Below are 21,227 nucleotides of genomic sequence, written 5' to 3'. Positions count from 1 at the left end.
CAACAAAACAGCAGAAGGCTGAAGTTCCTCTTTGGAAAGCACACGCAGAGAAACTTACAGAGTCATTTTCACACAGCTGTCCGTCACATCATCGGACAAAACTACGTGAGTCCTCTCATCTGATTAGTTCTGTCTTTTATTAGTCATAAATCAACATGTTTTTTTATTGTGCATCAAGGTCTCTAATAATGCAAGAGCTGTCCTTTTACTCTCTGTCACTTTTTTGTACTCTTGATGCACTTTTAGAGAACTGTGGTTACATTTCGGTCTGTCCTAACACAAATAACTGCATTGGAACAAATGATTTGCACTTGATATCAAATTCAACTTAATTCAGAAAATGTGCAGTTATACAGTAAGTACAATGTGTGGTGGAATGCTTTTGAGTCCAGTCAACGAAGTGCACTTTCGGCAAAACAAATTCATCAACTGAAGCGAAAAAAACAACAACTAATATAATTAATATCGATTTCAAAATATAAATGTCATAAAATTAATCCAGTCAAGAGAGTGCACTAGCAGTAAATAAGTAATAGCAGCAAAATAAGTTGAGTAAAGCAAGGGGGGGGGGGGGGGGGGGGGGGGGGACACTGAAGAAAAAACAAGGCAGAAATGACATAATATTAAAAAAATAATAATAATGTCAAAAAAAAATCAGTCAAGAAAGACTACTGGGACCAAATAATAATAACATTAAAATTTTTGTAAATATATATACTCTAGTCTTGTTAATCTTGTTAGTCTTGAGAAAAATATTTATTATTGAGCAACAACAAGTCTCGAATACAACATCTTGTTGTTTTCCTGTAAAGGTAAGTCATTTACAGTACACACAACTATAAAAGGTTAAGAGCTTTTATCGGAAATATGGCTAAATTCTAGTCTTTCCTTAAACAAATGAGTTGTAGTAACTTATTTTTTATTGACATACATTAATTTACTGTATTGCTCCAATACACATTATCATACAGTTAGTACAATATTGAAGTGTAATGAATCCAGTCAGGATTTAAAATAAACATAAAATAAGCGTTACTCACAGGCATATATTCTTTATCCTCTGTGAAAAACAACAGTTATTGCAGCTTAGTTACAACAATCTTCTTCTGTTTCAACATCAAATCTACGTGCAGGAATGAGTTTGTAAAGTGTCTTTGAGTGTTATGAAAAGTGGTAAATAAAACGGATTCATTCTTATTAAGATTATTGTTCTCTTGCCATTGCAGTTGTCGCACAATGGCAGCCCAGACAGCCCAGCGATGGCCCAACAACAGTCCTGTGATTTCAGTGGCGCCCAACGACACGCGGCGTCTTCTGGAAGTTTACGTCAAACGCAGCCTCAGCCTCAACGACGAGTCGCTGGGAATCAAGTCTCCCGAGCGTAAACTCAAGTGGGTGACCATCCCCAAAAGGCACCGGAGACATTCCAGCGACCCTTCCATTCACTTGGCCGACGGCGTGAACGAAGACGGTGGGTTCTCGTCGCTCGCTCCCGTCGACCTTCCCCCGGAGATACCGTCGGACGACAAGGTCAGCAAGAAGTCCAAGAAGCACAAAAAGCCCTCCTTGTGGAAGAACTTCCTGGATCTGTTCCCGCGGAAGAGCACTGAGGAGAAAGACGAGGAGCAGGAGTGTCCGTACGATGTTCCGGAAGCGTCCGACGATGACTCGGACCACGTTTCCGTGTGCCTGCCCGCCTCGACGGCGGCCTCCTCGACAAAGAAGAAGTCCTTAAAGAGAAATGTTTTGAAAAGAAGGTTTTCCAAGAGGCGCCTGTCCCTCATTAAGTTCAACAAGCGAGAGGAGTTGAACCCGGCGGACATCACCGGAGTAGAAGGTATGGTTTTGATTAGAAAAGTGATTACCAACCATAACTGAGCCAAGGTGCATGCACTACTTACAAAAAGTTGGTTATATCTTGAACAGTTTGACATGTGCGCTAAAACATTTAGAGAAGAGCAAATTAAGTTCACCTGGAAAGGTAAAAGTGCATTCTTGGTTCATCTTGTAATTTCCAATGAAAGCACAAACCCTTTTGTGATGAGTGAATTTCACATTGAAAACATTTCACAAGATACCACCAAACAAAGACGTCACAAAAAGTATACATACTGAAATAATGACAATATCGTCTGAATTTACTCACAAATGTACTCATTCGGTCTGAAATATTGACACAAAGCTGGTTAATTGTACCTTCTGCCATCTAGTGGACAAGCGTTCAATTGTTCTGCCTGTCACTATTGGTCAATGGCATAGATAGAGGAACAGAGATATATGATTTGGAGTAAATAAATAATAATTTTCAGACCAAGGCATGGGATTATTTCCTGTTGGCACACTGGTTGAGAATTCATGTTTGGTTAGAAAAGCGTGCAATGCCTTTACTAACGTCCCGTTGTTAATTTGCAGCCGTGGTGAGCGTGGAACCGACTATTTCCTACTATGAGAAGGTGTCCGAGGAACTGGAGAAGATTCTCCACGAGGTCAAGGAAAAGGAGGAGGCGGTGACTATGTCGGATGGTAAGGACGCAGTGTATCTATCGTCGCATTGTTTTCGTAATGTTGCTTGCAATTTTGGAGCCATTGGTATTATAGTGGTTTTATATTTTATTTTAGATTTATAGTAGCTGACAGCCAAACCCAGAGGGGTGACCTGTTTTGGGTCTAGTTTGTTAACGTAGGTAGGTAGGTAGGTAGGCAGATAGGTAGGGCAGTAAAAGGATGGATGGTAGCAGCTGCGGGCATACCAACTCAACTTCTGTTCATTTTCCTTCCCTCCAGAGGAGGTCATCAACCGGATCATTGCTTTGACAAAGGAGCAGGGAGACGCTATCGACGGCAAGGTCAGTCAGCGGCCATTACACAAATTGTAACAAATCTACTGTTTATTTCACATATTACTCATCGGCACATGATTAAATTGATGGGTGGTTCGAGGAGTAGGTTGCCTGCGTAGCTAAGGTGCGTAGGTAGGTAGGTAGGTGGAGTAGATGGGTAAGTTAGATAAGTATGGTAGGTAGGGTAATTGGGTAGGTAGGAAGGTATATTAGATGGATAGGTAGATTAGATAGGAAGGCTAAATGGGTAGCTTAGGTAGCTAGTTTAGATGAGTAGGTGTGTTATATGGGTGGTTTTAAGGGTAGTACTGCAGGTAAATTATCTGGGCAGGAGGTTAGGTCAGTTCAATGGGTGATTAGATGCGTAGCTTAGGTTGATAGTTATGTTACATTAGATGGGTATGTTTGGTTTATTGGGTATGTAGAAAGGTTGTTAAATGTTAAATGGGTCAAATATTGTTGTGATGAAGCAGAGGTATCACAAATGAGGTGATAAGTGGTCATGATCGTCAAAGTACAAACTTCAACAGGCATGCGTGTGCTGTTATTCAGTCAAGCATCGCGCGTCACTGCCCTTTATACGAGACTGTTTTAACTTTCTTTGACTTTTAAGCTTGTATACAATGGCCAGCCCTGAAGAGATTAACATGGATGCTAACATAAAAGCAGTTTTATCAGAGCTCAGAAGGATTTTCTTGATTGACTTTTTAGCTTCTTTTTTCTTCCTGGTAGATTAGAGACAATTCCACCCTGAGCAACTTCTTCAAGGGGATGTCGTACTCGTCCTTCCAGAGGCTGGCCGACGCCTACCTGGAGAAAGAGGCGTCGCCCACACTCACCCAGCCCGCCGTCCTGTCCACGGCGCCCGAGCTGGTCAAGTTGGCCTTCACGCTGGACTTCACGGCTCGCGTCGCCGGCCTCTCCCGCCAAAACGTCGGCCACATCACCGGCCTGGGCAACCGCTACCTGCAAGACCGATTTGAGTACAAACAAGTAAGACATTAGGATCATTTTTTTTCACATCCGTTTCCAAAGGCACATACTGTATTTTACATCTCGCGGACCACCGCCAAACAAAAATGTCACAAAAAGAAAATACAGCGTTCTCCCGCGTACTTGTTATTCACTATTCACAAATTTATTTAACCTATTCTCCATTATTCGCTGGCCAAAGCCCTTTCTAATATAAAAGTATAACTTTGGTGCTATATCTTGGCCAATAAACTATGTTGAAGTGAGGGGAGGAACTTTATTTAGTCAGGCCACTTGTTTAATAGAAAAGTAGGGCTTTGTCACCATCTTGTGGCATTTATGAGCCATTATAAGACCAATTAGGTAAACATGGATAATTTCCTGTGATCTCTCATGGCACGGTTGTTGACTTTCACTGTTCTAGATGATTGCATATTTTGTGATTTTATTTTTTATTTTATTATTATTATTATTTTTTAACCATTCTGCTGTCTCTTCCAGGCGTGTTCAGATCATCCCTGATGACGGAGGAGGCAAATCGTGGAAACATTTCCGGGAGTTAAGTTAAGCTGAGGATGTGATGCAAGTTTCCCGTTTGATGTGGTTGTGTTTAATTATGCCGGAAGAGCATAATCTGCTGACACGGACGCTGTGAGGACATTCCTCAGTGAACTTCACCGTACGGTAGTTGCTGGATCTACTATCACGGTGGATTCACGCTGCAAGGTTCTAGTGACACAATTCGGATGTATTTTTTTTCGTGTGCCACAATTAGGATGGTAGTTTACTGTAAATGAAAAAAAAATGAATCTGGTCTAAATACGCTACATCAGAGGTGTCTCCATCTAAATAAGCTAAATAATTGCAGACATCGGCCAGTGGAGTAAATGAGGACCCTCATTTAAATCATTGGGGGAAAGAGTCAGTCCAGACCAACATTATGCTACAGTATGGAATTTTATATTTGTATTATTGTTTACTTCCATGTTGACGCTTATGTAGGTACTTAGGTGCAATTTGGGCATGTGCTGGTTGTTTCATGTGTTCTGTCAATGTAAACACAGCTATATACTGTAGGATATGTGTCTCTTAAAATGTGAATGGAAGTAGAGCAGCGGTCAAACATCATGTTTTGTTTTCCATCAAGGGGGCGTTATGACTGAAAATCATAAAACTGTATAATCACATAGTATTATGTACACACAATTACCCTTGCATTTTATTGATATATTTTTTTAAACATTGAATTCAGTTTGACCAAATATTTTGGTTGGTGAAAAAAATGCTTGTAATATCTGTAAGAAGGGTAGAAAAATGGTAATTTTCATTTAAAATGGAAAAAATACATCTATTTAGCAAGCAAAATGAAGTAGTAGATATTTGATTCACTTTAGTGGGCCACAAAACTGATGGGGTGGGCCAAATCTGTCCCACAGGCCTAGTGTTTGACACCTACACCTGAACTACAAGTTTAAAAAAAATAATCGCATATAGGCATTAAATCATAATTGAACCCTTGGACCTGCAGCGTAAATCCAGTCTTCATGTAATAAATGTGATGTTTTATTGATTTTGTTGAGAAACAACCCGTGCAATAATGTTTACAGCGCCGCCAATTTCACAACGACAAAAATGTCTTATTTACTAGAAGTTCAAATAAGATGTGACATGTTGATTTTAATGTGAATGCAGGCATTCATCTTGCAAATAAAAATGCAGAATCAACAAAAGCTGTCCTTTTGTTTTTGGATGTAGATTAGCGTTTGTTGTGTTAGCCTAGCACAGTAAGCCAATGGTGGAAAGCCAAACAGGTGCCACACCTTTTGTCAACTTAATGCGTATAAAAAAAAATTTTTTTTAAAACATGGTGCGACGTGGAAGCATGCAAAATGCGCCACGGGAATGCCAACGTGTCGAGACCTTTTGGAACATTTGGCGTTGAATTATGCAACACGCAGCCTCACCGCACCCCGTCTTTTCCCAACGCTAGCGTGTAATTAAGAGATGGAATGTGGCAGTCTGTCAGCAGCCAAGCGGAAGCGTGCGCTGATGGATCCCACCTGAGGAACAGGTTTTCCCCGCAGGCAGGCCAGCACGGGAAACGCCTTAATGTCGTCCCATAGCACGGGATGCTACTTCCTTCATGGAAACATATCTTTACTCACGACGTGTGTGGAAACTGACTGACAGATTTTAAGAAAACACTGCACGGAAAAGGATAGATAGATAGGTGTGTTGGGAATCATCTTCCATCCACTGCTGTATATAGTGACCCATATACAGTAGTCAGTTCACCATTTTGTAGTGCCGTTCGAATATGTAGTGAGTACGGTGATTCACCAAGTGCGGTACGAGTACCACGAGTGGTACACGAAAGAATCACTGCCTAACTGCAGTTCGGTTGTATTTAACTTTTCAGTACAATACATTAGCATTTAATCTTTAAGAACTGCTTGTTTTTAAACTTTTATCAAGGTCCGATTTGTAAATTTTTGATTTGCAATGCATTTTAATTCAGTCATTTAGGTACAGTTTTTTGTTTCCCTATATTTCTGTGCAGTGTTAATGTTCAAACTCCGCATTTTCATAATATTAAATGTACCGTACACTACCAGTCAAATGTTTTGAAACACTTTCTCGTGCCATTGAATAAAGAAATGTCTCCAGACTTTTGACAAATGGTGTACTTCTGAGGAATATAATCTCGCTTGATTTTCATGAACACCGAGGTCTACAACACTACTGTATTTTAACATTGGTTATGATGGGGGTACTTTGGGAGCTATAAGTCATTTTTTAAGGTGTTACTTGTATTCGGGAGTAGGGAATTTTGATCACAGCCTATAAAAAAAGACTATTAAAGATAATTATAGTCTCTTCCGTGGGATCACACTCAATGGACATCGTCATTGGTTAAACCTTTCCATTCCAGCAGTGGGTTTCTTGTAAGAGCTAAGTGAAACGGGAAGTGCAAAAAGCGGAGGGAAAAAAATAGCAGAAGTGTGTAGTTGGACAGAAGCGATGTGGGGTAACTTCCTTTGAAAAAAAGAAAAAGGGTTACATAACATACATGATCTTAGTTATATTAATTAGAACCTGGCATGGAAGACATTAAATTTTACATCAGCTACCGAAACATTTCCTTATATTGAAATCTAAAGCGTGTGTATTTGTAAACTGGACACACACAATGATGCCATTTTGACAGTTTTCCGTATTGGCTGAAATATGTGCCAGCAGGAACTGAATTTGAACCAATTATATTTGAATTTGAATGTCTGAAACTGAATTTGAGTTCACATAATTTGAATTAGATTCGTTTATTTTTTAAACATTGCATTTAAAAACTGAATCTGAATAGTATAATTTGAAATTTAATTAAACAGAGTACAGAGGAAATAGGGTACACAAATACCAAAATATCGGGAACAATTTCAGCCCCACCAAAAAGTCAAAAGTAAGTATGGGCTAGATTTACACTGTCATATTGAAAGATTATTCTGTGACCTGGGTGCCACTCACTAGTGGCACTGTACTGCCTCTCACAGGTCAGTCTTGGTACTACAGCAGACATTTTGGAGCTCAGTTAAAACCAGTTAAAGAGGCTCTAAGCAGGTATCCGTGTTTTGTTTCTAAATATAATAAAAATGTTTGAAGATAAGTGCTGAAAGCATATGCAAAGACTTATAACAATATAGTGCTGGATTGTCGCATCTTTTGCAACGTTTGCACATTTGTGGGCGTGGCTAAAACACAGCCCCCTCTATCAGTACAAAGTGACGTCATGTCGTTTGTCTAAATGGTGAGTTAGCCGTGGGTAGCTAACTTCGCCGGAGGCCTAAATTTACAGAAGTTTCAAAAGACACACGCGGATGGCGAGCTGGACATCAACACTACCACCAGCCGACTCTGCAGTGCGCGTTTTACGACGGATAGTTTTGTAAACTTTGACCAGAGACAACATGGCTTGGTGGGTAACTCGATACTAGTGAATGGGCCAGTGTCGACTGTCTAACTAGCAGCCGTCAGGTGGCGTGTTCGGCGAGGGGAAGTTGACTTGTGTGCTTATTTTTATGATTATAGTCCACAATAACCATTCAATTTTAAAGTGGCGCCTCTTAACGTGATTTTACATCGTACAAGCTATCTGCTTCCTTTTGGCGCATCCATTCGACGCGCCCACAGTGTCTGACACCTGCGAGGTTTCCCTTTATTATTCAAGTTTTGAAACCTGACTTTATATACTTAGCGATTAATTGCAAATATAAGTGAACAAATTAATTAATTGCAAATTTGGCAGGCTTGTTAACATTACTCTTCTGTGGTGTGTCGAATTTACATGAGATTTTTTGGGGGGCCTGCTTAGTGCCACTTTAAAAAAGGTCATTGTGTGTAAAATCAGTTTTTAAGAGTGATTTATTTATTTATTTTTCCCCCCTCCCCGATCATCTCAGAAAACAGTTGCGGCCAACAATCGTAACTGTTAAACCTGTTCAGTATTTACCACAGCAAATTCTCATGTGTTCAACAGTTTGGCCAAGCAATGGACTGCGTGATTTTGATTATTTCTTTGTCATGTGGATGGTCGAGTCTCTAACAAAAAAATAATAATAATCTGTTAAATTGTAAAAAAAATAAAAATAAATCCATCCATCAATTTTCTACCGCTTATCCGGGTCAGGTCGCGGGGGCAGTAGCTTTAGCAGGGACGCCCAGACTTCCCTCTCCCCAGCCACTTCATCCAGCTCTTCCGGAGGGATCCCGAGGCGTTCCCAGGCCAGTCGAAGGACGTAGTCTCTCCAGCGTGTCCTGGGTCGTCCCCGGGGTCTCCTCCCGGTGGGACGTGCCCGGAACACCTCACCAGGGAGGCGTCCGGGAGGCATCCGAATCAGATGCCCCAGCCACCTCATCTGGCTCCTCTCAATGCGGAGGAGCAGCGGCTCTACTCTGAGATCCTCCCGGATGACCGAGCTTCTCACCCTAAAATAAAGGGTGAGAAAAAACTCTGAATGCGTATATTCGCTTTATACTAAAGTGTGGTGTGTAACGATAGTGTAGAGTTTAATCCACGACTACATGCCGATGATCACGTGACCAAACCCTCAAAACAGACTAGCGGACTTCCTTGTGTATGCTGCAACAACTTTCATAACTATGCGTTGATGACATGATGTGTTCGCACCCAAACTTCCAATTTTGTTTTCTTTATGGCTCGTGTCTTTAAGCATGTATATCATTTATACAAATCTGATATCTATAAAAACGAGCAAAGCCTAAACATCAGATATTATCATATTGTCAAACATTTCCTTATATTGTAATATAAAGCATGTGTAAACTGAACACGCACAATGAGGTCATTTTGACAACATTTCATTGTTTTCTGTATTTGCTGAAATATGTGCCAGCAGGAACTGATTTTGAATTATTTATATTTGACTTTGAATTGCTAAACTTGAATAATTGTATTAAGAAACTGAATTTGGAAAACATAATTTGAATTAGATTTGTTTAATTTGAAACTGCATTCAAAAACCGAATCTGAATAGTACAATTTGAAATTGAATTCACAAGTTTGGAACTGAAGTCCAATAAACCTGAACGTAAATGTAAGATTATTTTATCCGCAATAAAAATGCAAACTTTGTTTTCACATATATCTTTTATAATTTCAGATTCAGTTTGCCAAATTCAATTTCAAAATAGCTGAGACATCCGGGTACTGAAGGAAAAGCAATCGATCTGTGATGCACAGATCTCTTTGGCCAATCAGCGCCTTCGATTTTGAACATGTGACATTAGTATTTTAACCTTAATATCACCTTTCCTTAACCTTTGCGGAGGGCATCATATGTTCAGAAAGAGATTAAAAAAGGTGCTTCCTTTCAAACATACAAAAGTGTATTGTACAAACAAATCACACCGGCGTGAGGTCTTGAAGTCTTTCATCTTTTTTTCCCCCAACATAACACCATCCAGGTATTGAACGCCATGCTCTAGGCTTGACTGACATCTAGTAGAAATGACACACATCGATAGATAGCACTGTTGAAAATTTAAAATGAATTTAGGGGATATTCATGAATGAATTGTAGTCCAGCCCTCAGGCATCCCTTGTCCATTATTTGGGAAATTTTTGGGGACTTTGATGTTTTCCACCAAACACAAATCATTTAAAGTCGAAGGTTAGAGGGATCAAATTTGGCCACAGTTTAAATTTTAGCCCCCCCCCCCACTCATCAACTCAGCCAGTGTAGGATTCTTTTGTGGCGTGGGGTGCGACTCTAGTACTAGTGGCAATATACTGCCTCACACGTCAGTTTTGGTACATTTATGGCAACGTCTGCTGTTGGTCATTAAAAAAATACGCATTGCGTGTGAAACCAGTTTTAAGAATGATTTTTCCCTCCCCGATCAGCTCAGAAACAGATGTGGCCGACAATCGTAACTGTTAAACCTGTTCAATGTTTACCGCAGCAAATTCTCGTGTTCAACAGTTCGGCCAAGCCATGGACGGCAAGATTTCGATTATCTCTTTGTCATGTGGGTGGTTCGATACGTTTTGCCAAATGCAGACGTTGGTAGTGCATAACCCCTATGTCATGTTTTTTAGTTAGATGTAATTGTGACATTGTGACTTTTTTTGCAGGGGGGGATTAAAAAGAGAGGGCAAAAAAAATTATTCTGTGTAAACCTTTTACTTTTTTATTGCTTTTTAGAAACTAAGGCAGATTAATCGAAGAGTCCAAAGCCCATGTCTTCATCCGACTCTTCTGATTCCTCCTTCTCTTCCTTTTTCTCTTCCGCTGAAAAACAGCAAACAACAAGTGTTTGTCAGAACTATTTATATCTGTGTGCTTCCCAAAATAATCTAAAGTATAGATAAGTCAAATAATAAGTACTTACCAGCAGCAGGCGCAGCCCCGGCGCTAGCAGCCTTGCCTGAAGCAGCAGGAGCCACCACAGCGCCACCCGCTGGTACGGAGGCTAACTTCGAGAGGCCTGCGAGGAAAAGAGGAAATTTGTAGCATTTCCTGGTGCAGCATCTTAAAATCCCCTCAATACAAAACATTTACCTGAATTCATGACTTCATTGATGTTTTTCCCTTGCAGCTCACTAATGACCTGCACAGAAATGCAGCTGAGGTATGTAAATTTAAAAATTTAGATAAGGTCACATTTTGTAGGTACTGTATACGGCAAGATAAATTGCATACCTTGTTTAAGCGTTCATCATCAGCCTCGATCCCCACGCTGCCCAAAATGGCCTTGATGTCCTTGGCCGAGGGGCTGGTGTTTCCACCGAGCACAGCCAACAGGTAAGCGGCCACGTAACGCATTCTACAACACGCACACACACACACACATTATAATTGAGTTGACTTTGTATGCCAATCAGAAGTCACAACCAGCTATCTTAACAGTTCATATTTAAATTTGAACCAGTTTTCAGAACGGTAATCCCTTGCAGATTCACTGAAAAACACCTAATTGCACCAGCAAATACACCTTTATTAACTTTATATGATGCCGCCCATACACCCCGCTCTAGGGTGCCACGTTAGGGGAGGAGTTGAATAGGGCTGCATTATTTGATTTTGGAGTATTGTACCGATTATCACATGGATAAAAATATTTTTTTTAACACATAAGAAAATGAATGTTGCGAAGGTATAAAATACAAGGCAAAAAAATACGTTTGTTTTGGCCTTTATTCAATGAGATAAGCAGTGCTTTTTACGGCCTACCAGGGGGCAGTATAGTAATTACCGCACAATTTGCTAAAGTCCATATTTTACAATAAAGACGAATTAGACTGAATGCGCGCGCTATTCGCATTCAAGCACAAATGATGATGTCAACGGACATTTTGAATTGCAAACTAGCCTAGCCTGGCTAACATTAGCAGGCGCCTTCAACCGCATTTTTATGGTCTGCGTAAGTGGACCTTAGTCACTGTTGGGAGTATATTCCATAAATTATGTATTTCCTTGTAAAAACAAGACGGAAAAACGTCCATATGTAAGCTGTAAGAAGGGCAGCATGGCGGCAGATTGTCTACCGCCGTCCTCCATTTAAGCAGCATTGTGCCTCGGCTGAAACCTTATTTATTAATCATGAGAAGCAGGTATGGTCTGTATGGTTCCCCTAGCCTATTAATATGAACCTACCCAGTGTAAACAAGACAAATAACGGTTTGTTGTTTTTTTTTTTCATTACTTACTTTAAGTCTGAACAGACACGAAACGCCGGTCACGCTTGGAAATCCGACAGAGACAGAGAGACAGAGAGAGAGAGAGAGAGAGAGAGAGAGAGAGAGGGAGGGAGGGGCGTGTCAGAAAGCTTTGGCTTGAGATGTTGCGATATAATTGGTCTATTTAGATGTCAGTCATTACGTCGTCCCTCAACCCTACATCACTTCCGTGTTAGCGAGATCGGTTATGCGCATGCGTCCTGGACACGCTTGCCGTAAGTTTGTTTTTAACTGTATCATTTGAAACGTGTATTTTGACTCGTAAAACCGTTGTTTGTTTTACAACCACAGGCCTTTATTATTCCTTGAGTTTGTTATTGATGTCATTCAGTTATACAGGGGGATATTTGATAGTTTCATACATCTGCACAATCAAAAGTAATCAGATCCAGTACGAGACGTGTCACAAATTTGGTGCATTACAGAGAAGTATGTCATTTTTATTTCCATATTTCTTTTATTAAAAAAGACTGGTAAATATAGATGTACTGTTTTAACTTCTAAACTACACAAGTTAAGACCCTAGAATGAATAATGCTCATTATTCTTATTTTTTTTTAACTCTTAGTTATATACAATACTTTTAAATGATTTGTCATTTGGCACAACGAGGGAAACGTATCTGCGCACTCAAAAATATTTTCCCTCTCATTAATTTACATTGCACTCATACAGAGAGAAGGGGTGTGGGGATCACATGACATGAAAAGCTAGCTAGCATTGGCTCGACGTATACAACAACAACAACATCAATTATATTAAAGAAGGCCATTTGTTTCTCCGAATTTGTTCCTGTCTTCGCTGATGCTCACTGGTTCACGTTCCTCAATTAAGTTCTAAACCGCCATTAACTTTACCTCCTTCTATTTGTATCTTTTCGTATATCATCAAATGCAGAGATTGAAAAAATGTAACCAGCCTGTTTTTTTTTTTTTTTTTTTTTTTTTTTTTTACAAAGTAAGGAGTAGAAAGTACATATAAAGAAAAGAAAAATACTCAAGTAAAAACCAGATAAATGAAAAATACCTTAAAGAGGGTAACAAAGTACATGCACTTTATTTCTCACCGCTGATTATTTAGCGACTAATTTATGAAAGCACACATTGACCCAGTTTGTGGAGTACGGTACATATTTATTCCCTTAAATGACAAGCAGACATAAAATTTACATCACATTTGTGTGGTGCAAAATTAATTTGTAGGTTATTTAACACTGTCGGACAAATAAACTAGATGTAATTCAGAGTTCTGCCAGCTCCTCCTGTCCCTCCTGAGCGAGGAGCCAGTCAAAGAGGAAGACCACGGCGTCAGACCCAAACTCCACAATCTTCCTCACGTTGGTCACGTACCACATTTTGTACGTGCACTCGGCCAGCAGCACGAGCAGGAAGACGACCAGGAAGCCGAAGAAGAAGCGATCAATGTAGTAGTTGGCCTTGTCTCTGGAGCTCCACTGCTCCCACGGACGAGCCCGCCGGGCTTCGTTGTATTTGCTGAAGTGCAACAAGGCCGCTTCTGCTTCGTCCACGTCCGACTCGGGTGCTTCTACTTCCTGGCCTGCCCCGGCTCCGTGCGTGTCAGTCATTGCGCAGACCTTTTAATGATAAACTTTCTTGTTTGATAACAACAATGAAAGCTTGTTAGGGGAATTTCATAAAAAGGACGATCCTACCTGATTGAAGATGTAAAGAAGAAGAGATAAAGCACAGGTTGGGTCAAATCTACATTGAGTGGTGTGAGGAGACCGTTGCAGAGGCGATAAATGGAAGGCTCCCCGGCCACAGCAAAACGAGGGCTGAGGATTAGAACACACTCAGCACTTTTGAAATCTCTCATCAACGATGAAGGCGGCAGATGGTGACACTGTATAAGCAGCAGTGTCATTGTGAGGGTTCACCGAGGCAATATTCAATGGATTGAAAAGGGTTGGCAGGAGCGCTGTCCAAAAAAATGTGGGTTATGGTTTCAAATTAGGCTTTGAAATAAGGGCAAGGGTTTTAAACTTGGGTTTAGGTTTCAAAATCGGGTTTGAAGCCTAGGATAGGGTTTCAAACGGGTTTGTGTTTCAAGTTAGTGTTAGGGTTTGAAACAAGAGTTAGGATTTCAAATTAGGACTTCAAACTAGGGTTAATGGTGTTCAAATTAGGGTTTTAAGCAAAGTTAGGACTTCAAATTCAGGTTTAAAACAAGAGTTAGGGTTTCAATTTAGCATTTCAATTCAGCATCAGTGTTAGCCCCTGTGTGGGGGCTCATCAGGGGCGTACCTAATATTGCGGCCAACACATCAGCTCGCCAAACAAGTTTGAATGGTCCTCGTTAAAAGCGCCCGTCTCTGATTCGGAGCCCACGTCAAGGCAAAGCAGTGCTTTGAATCACTGGTGGGACGTCACGTGACGCCGTTGTGGCTTGACTCAAATTCATCCGAACCTTTTTAGATGCCGGCCGCAGCCGCTCAAGGAGTTAAGTACGTCAGCCAGTAGCTGCATCCTGTGAAAGAAAGTTGGTTGGCGCTAACAGACTGCCTGCCAATGTGATGTCGCCAATGATTACACTTGCGTTTTGAGGCACGCTTTCAAGAGAAGCCAAGGTTCGGGTTTCAAACCTGGATCGGGTTTTCAATTTAGTGTGTGAAGATCAGGCTACGCTCTCAATTTAAGAACTATAGAAATGATCCCTGAAAGTATAGTCTTTTAAAACGATGGTCAGGGTTTAAAATTTTAGTTTGAAGCTAAGGTAGTAAATTAGAATTATGGTTTGAAGCTATTGTGACGGTTTCTAGTAGTTAGTCTTAGGGTTTTAAATTAGGGTTTCAAGATCAGGTTAGGTTTACAAATAAGAATTATGATTTCAAATTAAGGTTTGAAACAGGCATTTAGGGTTCCCAAAAACATCCACTTTTGAGTTCTTGTTATGTTAACATTGAGAATTCTGTCACTCAAGCATACTTGAAATAAGAGAACACAGTGATGGCCGAACAAATGTTTTCTTTTATTCTGGTAAAGTCTTGTCTCTGCACACGTATACATACACTCACTGGGCAGCTCATTAGGCACACCTGCACTCGCCATATGAGCTGTGTATTGACTCTCATACGACTGTGCATGCGTTCCGTGTATTGCAATTCAATGTGAATCAAGTGAAAAATCAATCATTTAAAAGTAACCATACAGATGATGGAAATGGTGGACGAGCAGTGAGCTCGTCTGTCTCGCAGCTCTCGGGTTTAGGGTTCGAAACTCAGCTCTGGCCTTCCTGTGTGGAGTTTGCGTGTTCTCCCTGCGCTTCTGTATCGTTTGTCCAAAAACTTCCAAAAACATGTATGAAGGCTCAAAATTGTCCATCGGTGTGAATTTGAGTGTGAATGCGTGCTTGTCTATATGTACTTTGCAAATATGTAAATGGGAAACTGTGGCTTGTGGGGCATATGTGGCCCCTGGCGTATGGCTTAAAATTAACCCCATGTTGAAGTCCTTCAATGCTTCAACATTAAAGTTTTCAAACTTTTTGGGACCCGGGAATCCAAAATGTGTAATTCTGTTTTTTGTTTGTTTGTTTGTTTAGTTTGACATTAAACGTTAACGGGGAGTGTCAGTAAACAGCTTGACGCCTTTATTTTTGGAAGAATATTTAATTATGTGCCAAACTACTGGTTGTTGCAAATTGAGTTGCGTTCTCCGCCATGATCTCTGTTATGGTAGCATTTTATTGTCAGTCCTCAATATATGTGGAACATACAGAGGACCGAAATTACTTGTACAAGAGCCCCCCCCCCCCCCCCCCCCCCCCCCCCCCCAAAAAAAAACCCCATAAACCATGAAACACAAGCAAAATCTTATCTAAAAAAAACACTCATAAATCAAAGTACCACTATATTTTGCAGACCCCATACTACGGCTCGTGGACCCTTTGGAAGTTCGGGGACCCCAGTTTGAGAACCATTACTTTGTGTCCATAAACGGGCCCGCATTCAAAGCTACTAGCGCCTCACTTGACGCCATCTACAGGCTGCAGACCTTGCGGCAAGTCAGTGTCCACTTTCTCGGTGAGGGCCGGAATGGTGCCCGGAAACGGGCTGGCCCTGGCGCCGCCGCGGCACGCCACGCAGCCCCGGGCCACCTCCAGCAGCGTGACCCGGAAGCGCTTTATACGGAAGGCGTACACCAGCGGATTGAGTGCCGAGTTGACGTGCGACATGAAGATGCCCGCGTACACGGCCATCTTGGGCATAGAGCGGCCCGGGTGGAAGAACTCGACACAGTTGACGATGTGAAGCGGCAGCCAGCACACGGCAAAGAGCAGCACCACCAACGCCAGGGACTTGGCTAGCTTCAGCTCCTTCCGATAGTAGCGCTCGCCATCCGACGTGGCCTCGGCCCGGCGGTTGAGCTGCCGGCGGATGACGCGGAAGATCTCGACGTACAGCGCGATCATGACAGCCAGGGGCGCCACCACCCAGCCGAAGAAGTTGAAGTAGACCATGTAGTCCATCCGCATGACGGCCGTGAACTCGCACATCATGTAGTCGGAGCCGCTCAGGTTGCCCAGGACGTGCCGGTTGTTCCAACCCACCATAGGCACCAGGCCCGTCAGGAAGGAGAGCACCCAGCACAGGCACACGGCCACGTACGCACGCCTCTGCGTCACGATGGTGCTGTACCTTTTGGAATCAAAGTCCGGAACAAATAAAACCATCAAGTGAGATATGCGGGAATGTAACAAGACAGCTGCTGCCGCCTTATAAAAGACTCCTTCCTATGTCAGTTATTTGGGCAGACATTTTAATTTTGCTGAAAGCCTGCGATGTGCATTGATCGGTCCAAGGTGCGATGGAAGGCGTAAACAACAGGAGTCACACTCCTCTCGATTGAACGTCTTGGCAGAATGAGCTGATGTTTGCTATTGTGATTCAAATGTTCCGCTGAAGCAGATGAAAGATTGGGTTGATTAAAGATTTGGGTTAGCGTTTCAAATGTGGTGACAAAACAGGGCTTGAGTTTTAAATTCAGCTTTCAGGACACTGTTTCGTATTAGGATTACAGCTTCGAACCAAGATTAGGGTTTCAAACAAGGGTTAGTGTTTCAAATTAGAGTCAGAAGCCAAGGTTAGGGTTTTAAGATACAGTAGGTTTCGATTGAGGCATTCAAGACAGGATTAGGTTTTTAAATTATGTTTTCAGGCCGGAGTTATAGTTTCAAAGATTTGTGTTTCAAATTAATGTGTAAAGCCATTGTTAGGGTTTCAAATAAGACTTTAAAGTGAAGATTAGGGTTTCTAATTTTATGTTTGAAGCCAAGGCTAGGGTTAAAAACCAGGGATTGGGTTTCAAAGTAGTGTTTCCAGACATGGGACCCTATTTCTGTTTTAAAATCCAGGGTGGCACACCTGTGTGCCAGAGGTGGATTAGACTGGTGTTGGTTATTTAACGGACCAGCACAGGCTCTCAGATCTAAAAGAGGGAGGTTTGCGCCGCTTTGGGAGTGACCACAGCTAACATCAATCGTGTCCAATCAAACCGGCTCCTCTCCTTCCCTTTAAATGTGGCGCACTAGCAGCCTACTGATGGTCTTAAACATGGCAGAGTGCAGACAGTGAAATTTTCTACTAATTTTACTAATTTGCTCTAGTCCGGGAGGACGAAGCCCGTAAAGTATGTTTATAGGAACTGCAAGCAGACCTCGCCACTTGGAGACCGCCCACCCCCCCCCCACCGACCCCCGATCGTTCGTGTGCCCCCCAGTGCGCAGGACTTAGACGTGGTCTGAACAGGCTTAAGTGTAGACCAGCTTTCTGCCACCAAATTGTCACGCATGTCCAAGAACACTTCCTTGCTGCACATGAACGCCCACCTTTGCGCAGACCGGTTTGCCAAATTGGAAAACACGCAGGAAGCCTTAAACATGCACAAAAATCAGGATGCGCCGGCATTTGCGTCCCGCTGCGTATGCGTCCTCGGTGAGAATAGTGCACATGGTTTCAAATGAGAGTTTCAAGCCTGGGTGTCAACAGAAGAGGTTTCAAACTAGGTTTGGGGTTTCAAACTTGGATTATGGTTTAATGTTAGGGTCTCAAGACAGGTTTAGTGTTTCGAATTAAGGTTTCATTTGATTTGAAATTATTATTTTCACTTGATTTGAAATTATGGTTTTGAGACTGAGTCAGGGTTTCACATGAGGCTTAGGGTTTAAAGCCAGGGTTAGGGTTTCAAGATAGGGTTAGAGTTCAGAACTGTCTCGTCAGTCCAATGACGCATCAGCAGGAGATCAGTGGACTTAATTGGAAATTCAAATCACAGTGAGAGCAGCAAAACATGCGTCTGCTTTTTTTTTTTTTTTTTTTTTCCCCCCCCCCACCTGGTGGGTAACTTGACTCTCAGGTAGCGGTCGATGGCGATGGAGAGCAGCGACAAGATGGAACCCTGCGTTATGATCACGAGCAGGCAGGACAGGAACAGACACGTGTAGAACTGCGTACTGATCCCCAGGCTGATGGTGACGGCCAGCGGGATCACCAGGACGCCCACCGCGATGTCGGCCACCGCCAGGGACACGATGAAGCAGAAGGTGGTGTTCCGCAGGGCCCGGTTCACGCACACCACCAGCACCACCAGCACGTTACCTACCACCGACGCCAGGGCGATGACCGCCTCCACAGAGACGTACACCGTGTCCGCGTGCTCACGTACCTTCACCCGCAGAGACGAAGACATAGTTCGCCCCTATGGATGCAAATGGTTCAAACTTCTGGCTTCCGCTTTTTTACCGTCCATCGTGTCCTTCCTGAGATGTTGGAGATGCCAAATGAAGGCTGCACAGACTCTGCAGAGGATCACAAGGCTCTCTCTCTCTCTCTCTCTCTCTCTCTCTCTCTCTCTCTCTCTCTCTCAAGTCTGTGAATGCAGTCCAGTGATTGAGGGCAGGGACGGTGTTTTCTGCAGTAGTAGTTAGAATTATGTGTTTGTGTGTGTGTGTGCGTTTTCAAAGGATGTGGTCTCAGTGTAATTACGGGAAGGATGCTTTTTGGCAAGGCTTTCTGAATAAAACTTTAATTGGGGACGGATGCATTAGCGCTGATTGCCACCCGTGTACACGTCACGATAAGCAAGTGAGACAACGTCAAGAAATTTGTCATGATTTACTGATACATTGATCAACTAGTGGTAAACTTTTCAAGAGGATTCAAAGAGGTCGGATTGCTATTGGGAGTGGCGGGAGTTAACAGATGATCAGTTGCCACACGAAAGAGACTTTTGCAAGTAGGGCTGCAACCGCTGATTATTTTAATAATCGATTCAAATATTTATTTATTTATATATATATATGTGTATATATATTTTACAATTTAGTCGTAGAGGTAGTAGGTCGCAATAATGGAGAAAAAGTTTTGAAATGATTTATTTATTTATTTATTTTATATCACAAAAACGTGGCATTCGAACAGGGGTGTGTAGAGTTTTTATATCCACTGTCCTTTACTTGAGATTAACCTGTTAACTCCCACCACTGCGATCTGGAACTTTCTGCATCATCCTAAGAAGTTTACCAAGTTTCACTGAGTCAAAAACATGAAGTAAAATAAAAAATAAAATAAAAAAGCTAATAGGAAAATAGTGAAGAAGTGTTCCTGGTGTTTTTTTTTTTTAACATTTTTGTTTTAATCAAGTCAAGTTCTATTTTTAAAGGTAATGTTATAACATAAGTTCGGTCTTTGGTATCATAGCTTGTGGCATATTTATATTTATAGGTAATTATAAACTTTTAGGGCAGGTGTCCATTATTTGCCATTTTTTTATCAGGGCTTGGTTGCAAATAGTGAGGGTTCACTGTATCATAACTAATTCTGATTAAAATATATCTTAATCTGTCATATTATTTAAATGAATTCCTCATATCTTTCTACTGAGGTTTTGTGTTTTAAGTAACCTTCAACATTCTTAACTGTGAACCAATTGTCGAAAATCAATGAAATACGGTAGTCTTAACCGAGCTGTGGCTCAGACGAATTTTTATTTATTTATTTATTTATTTTTTGTCTTGATTTGCGAGCAAAAATTTGAGTTACGAGTGATAACTGGCAGCAGCGAACTTCACAACAGGCCGCAGATAGTGAGCAATTCTTCAAATCACAGGCAGTGTTTACGTCAAGCTGGCTATTGGCATTCAAATTGAAGTTTAAACATAACGATAATGACACGTCGTGTATTTCACCAATGCAACACACAATGCAAAATGCCATAGACAGGCAAACGAAACTAGCATTGATGTTGCTGTCGTTATAACCCTTCAAGCGGTGGATATTTGAACACCAACGGTGCAGCAACACATAGACAGACAATATAACAATGCTCACAGGCATACTCTTTATCCCCTACGAAAAACGCTTATTACTGCAATTGACTGAGTGACTTACTATATTTGTGTAACTCTTCTTTGTTTAATATGATGGATAGCTCAAGGCACCACTGTATTTCTTCTATCTCCAATTAGACATTTTAATGGATCCATTGTCGAATTGGTTGTGGTGTTCCGTCATCATCCTGAATGTGTTTAGTGCCTCGCAGGGGATGCGCTTGTGCGACCGGGCCTCAATTAGCTGCACGTTAATGTGCGCTCCACTTCAGCTGTAATACAGTAAACGCACCACTGCGCTGATGTTTGTCAAACCATTTGACTTTCTTCGTAGATGGAGACTATCATGCCGTTGAGCCACGAGGTGTCACTCTGCAAACACCGTCCTGTTCCCTCTCCATTACTTTCGTCTTGCACGCAGCTTCAAAGGGTGAGTCGTTTTTACTTTCTCTTATTTTACAGTTGTTTGCTTATTTTACACTTGTGTGACACTTAGGAACATTGAAATGAGGTTTGAGATGATTTCCTGTAGGACAATTGCAACAAGTTCCAGTAGCTATACCTATGTTCCGTATCTGTATACAGTAGGGGTGGGTGGGAAAACTATTATGCTTAATGACCACGTAGGATTTTTAAAACCGACAGATTGGTCACATCATTTGGAGATGAGGTGAAATTTTTAGAGTGTTTGCTTATTTTTAAGTTGTATTATTTAGAGTTATGATTAATTCATTCATTATTTTTAAAAATATGTTTTTCAAGGGTTTCGTATGTAAAATATGCTAAATATTGTCGTTTAATTCTAAACTAATAAA

The 21,227-nt window shown here is 41.5% G+C and overlaps 4 protein-coding genes across 5 annotated transcripts in view; 2 read left to right on the top strand and 2 right to left on the bottom strand.

The window, feature by feature from the left end:
* On the top strand, positions 1–6,142 carry LOC133409255 (uncharacterized). The gene is made up of 6 exons (XM_061689041.1): positions 1–105; positions 1,227–1,837; positions 2,413–2,523; positions 2,785–2,846; positions 3,573–3,833; positions 4,314–6,142. Exons 2-6 carry the CDS (start codon positions 1,237–1,239, stop codon positions 4,332–4,334), a joined length of 1,056 nt encoding a protein of 351 aa, XP_061545025.1. The 5' UTR covers positions 1–105; positions 1,227–1,236; the 3' UTR covers positions 4,335–6,142.
* A 4,349-nt stretch (positions 6,143–10,491) lies between these two features.
* On the bottom strand, positions 10,492–12,111 carry rplp2 (ribosomal protein, large P2). Its single transcript, XM_061687799.1, has 5 exons — positions 12,037–12,111; positions 11,030–11,153; positions 10,889–10,937; positions 10,719–10,814; positions 10,492–10,618 (listed from the first exon to the last, which is right to left on the bottom strand). The coding sequence occupies exons 2-5, from the start codon at positions 11,150–11,152 to the stop codon at positions 10,545–10,547; spliced, it is 342 nt and encodes a 113-aa protein (XP_061543783.1). The 5' UTR covers position 11,153; positions 12,037–12,111; the 3' UTR covers positions 10,492–10,544.
* A 3,764-nt stretch (positions 12,112–15,875) lies between these two features.
* LOC133409310 (adenosine receptor A1-like) lies at positions 15,876–18,851 on the bottom strand. Its single transcript, XM_061689142.1, has 2 exons — positions 18,418–18,851; positions 15,876–16,723 (listed from the first exon to the last, which is right to left on the bottom strand). The coding sequence occupies exons 1-2, from the start codon at positions 18,771–18,773 to the stop codon at positions 16,051–16,053; spliced, it is 1,029 nt and encodes a 342-aa protein (XP_061545126.1). The 5' UTR covers positions 18,774–18,851; the 3' UTR covers positions 15,876–16,050.
* Positions 18,852–19,731: 880 nt separating this feature from the next.
* LOC133409307 (tubby-related protein 1-like) overlaps positions 19,732–21,227 on the top strand; it is a 38,453-nt gene continuing 36,957 nt past the window's right edge. Inside the window, exon 1 of one of the 2 annotated variants that reach the window (XM_061689134.1) lies at positions 19,732–20,842. In XM_061689134.1, the coding sequence (XP_061545118.1) occupies positions 20,747–20,842 (96 nt within the window). In that variant the 5' untranslated portion in view covers positions 19,732–20,746. The remainder of the gene's footprint in view (positions 20,843–21,227) is intronic. The other variant, XM_061689133.1, reaches the window with a different exon arrangement.

This window comes from Phycodurus eques, chromosome 10, assembly GCF_024500275.1.
Source record: "Phycodurus eques isolate BA_2022a chromosome 10, UOR_Pequ_1.1, whole genome shotgun sequence".
NCBI classification, from domain to species: domain Eukaryota; kingdom Metazoa; phylum Chordata; class Actinopteri; order Syngnathiformes; family Syngnathidae; genus Phycodurus; species Phycodurus eques.
The sequence above is the reverse complement of the archived record's forward strand: the minus strand, read 5'-3'. Positions and strand labels throughout refer to the sequence as shown.

Coding starts and splice junctions, on each gene's coding strand:
- LOC133409310 (XM_061689142.1), bottom strand. CDS start 18,773: ATGTCTTCGTCTCTGCGGGTGAAGGTACGTGAGCACGCGGACACGGTG. Junction 16,724..18,417: donor AGAGTCAAGTTACCCACCAG/GTGGGGGGGGGG, acceptor TGATTCCAAAAG/GTACAGCACCATCGTGACGC.
- rplp2 (XM_061687799.1), bottom strand. CDS start 11,152: ATGCGTTACGTGGCCGCTTACCTGTTGGCTGTGCTCGGTGGAAACACC. Junction 10,815..10,888: donor CAATGAAGTCATGAATTCAG/GTAAATGTTTTG, acceptor TTTTCCTCGCAG/GCCTCTCGAAGTTAGCCTCC. Junction 10,619..10,718: donor CGGGGCTGCGCCTGCTGCTG/GTAAGTACTTAT, acceptor GCTGTTTTTCAG/CGGAAGAGAAAAAGGAAGAG.
- LOC133409255 (XM_061689041.1), top strand. CDS start 1,237: ATGGCAGCCCAGACAGCCCAGCGATGGCCCAACAACAGTCCTGTGATT. Junction 1,838..2,412: donor GGACATCACCGGAGTAGAAG/GTATGGTTTTGA, acceptor GTTAATTTGCAG/CCGTGGTGAGCGTGGAACCG. Junction 2,524..2,784: donor GGCGGTGACTATGTCGGATG/GTAAGGACGCAG, acceptor CCTTCCCTCCAG/AGGAGGTCATCAACCGGATC.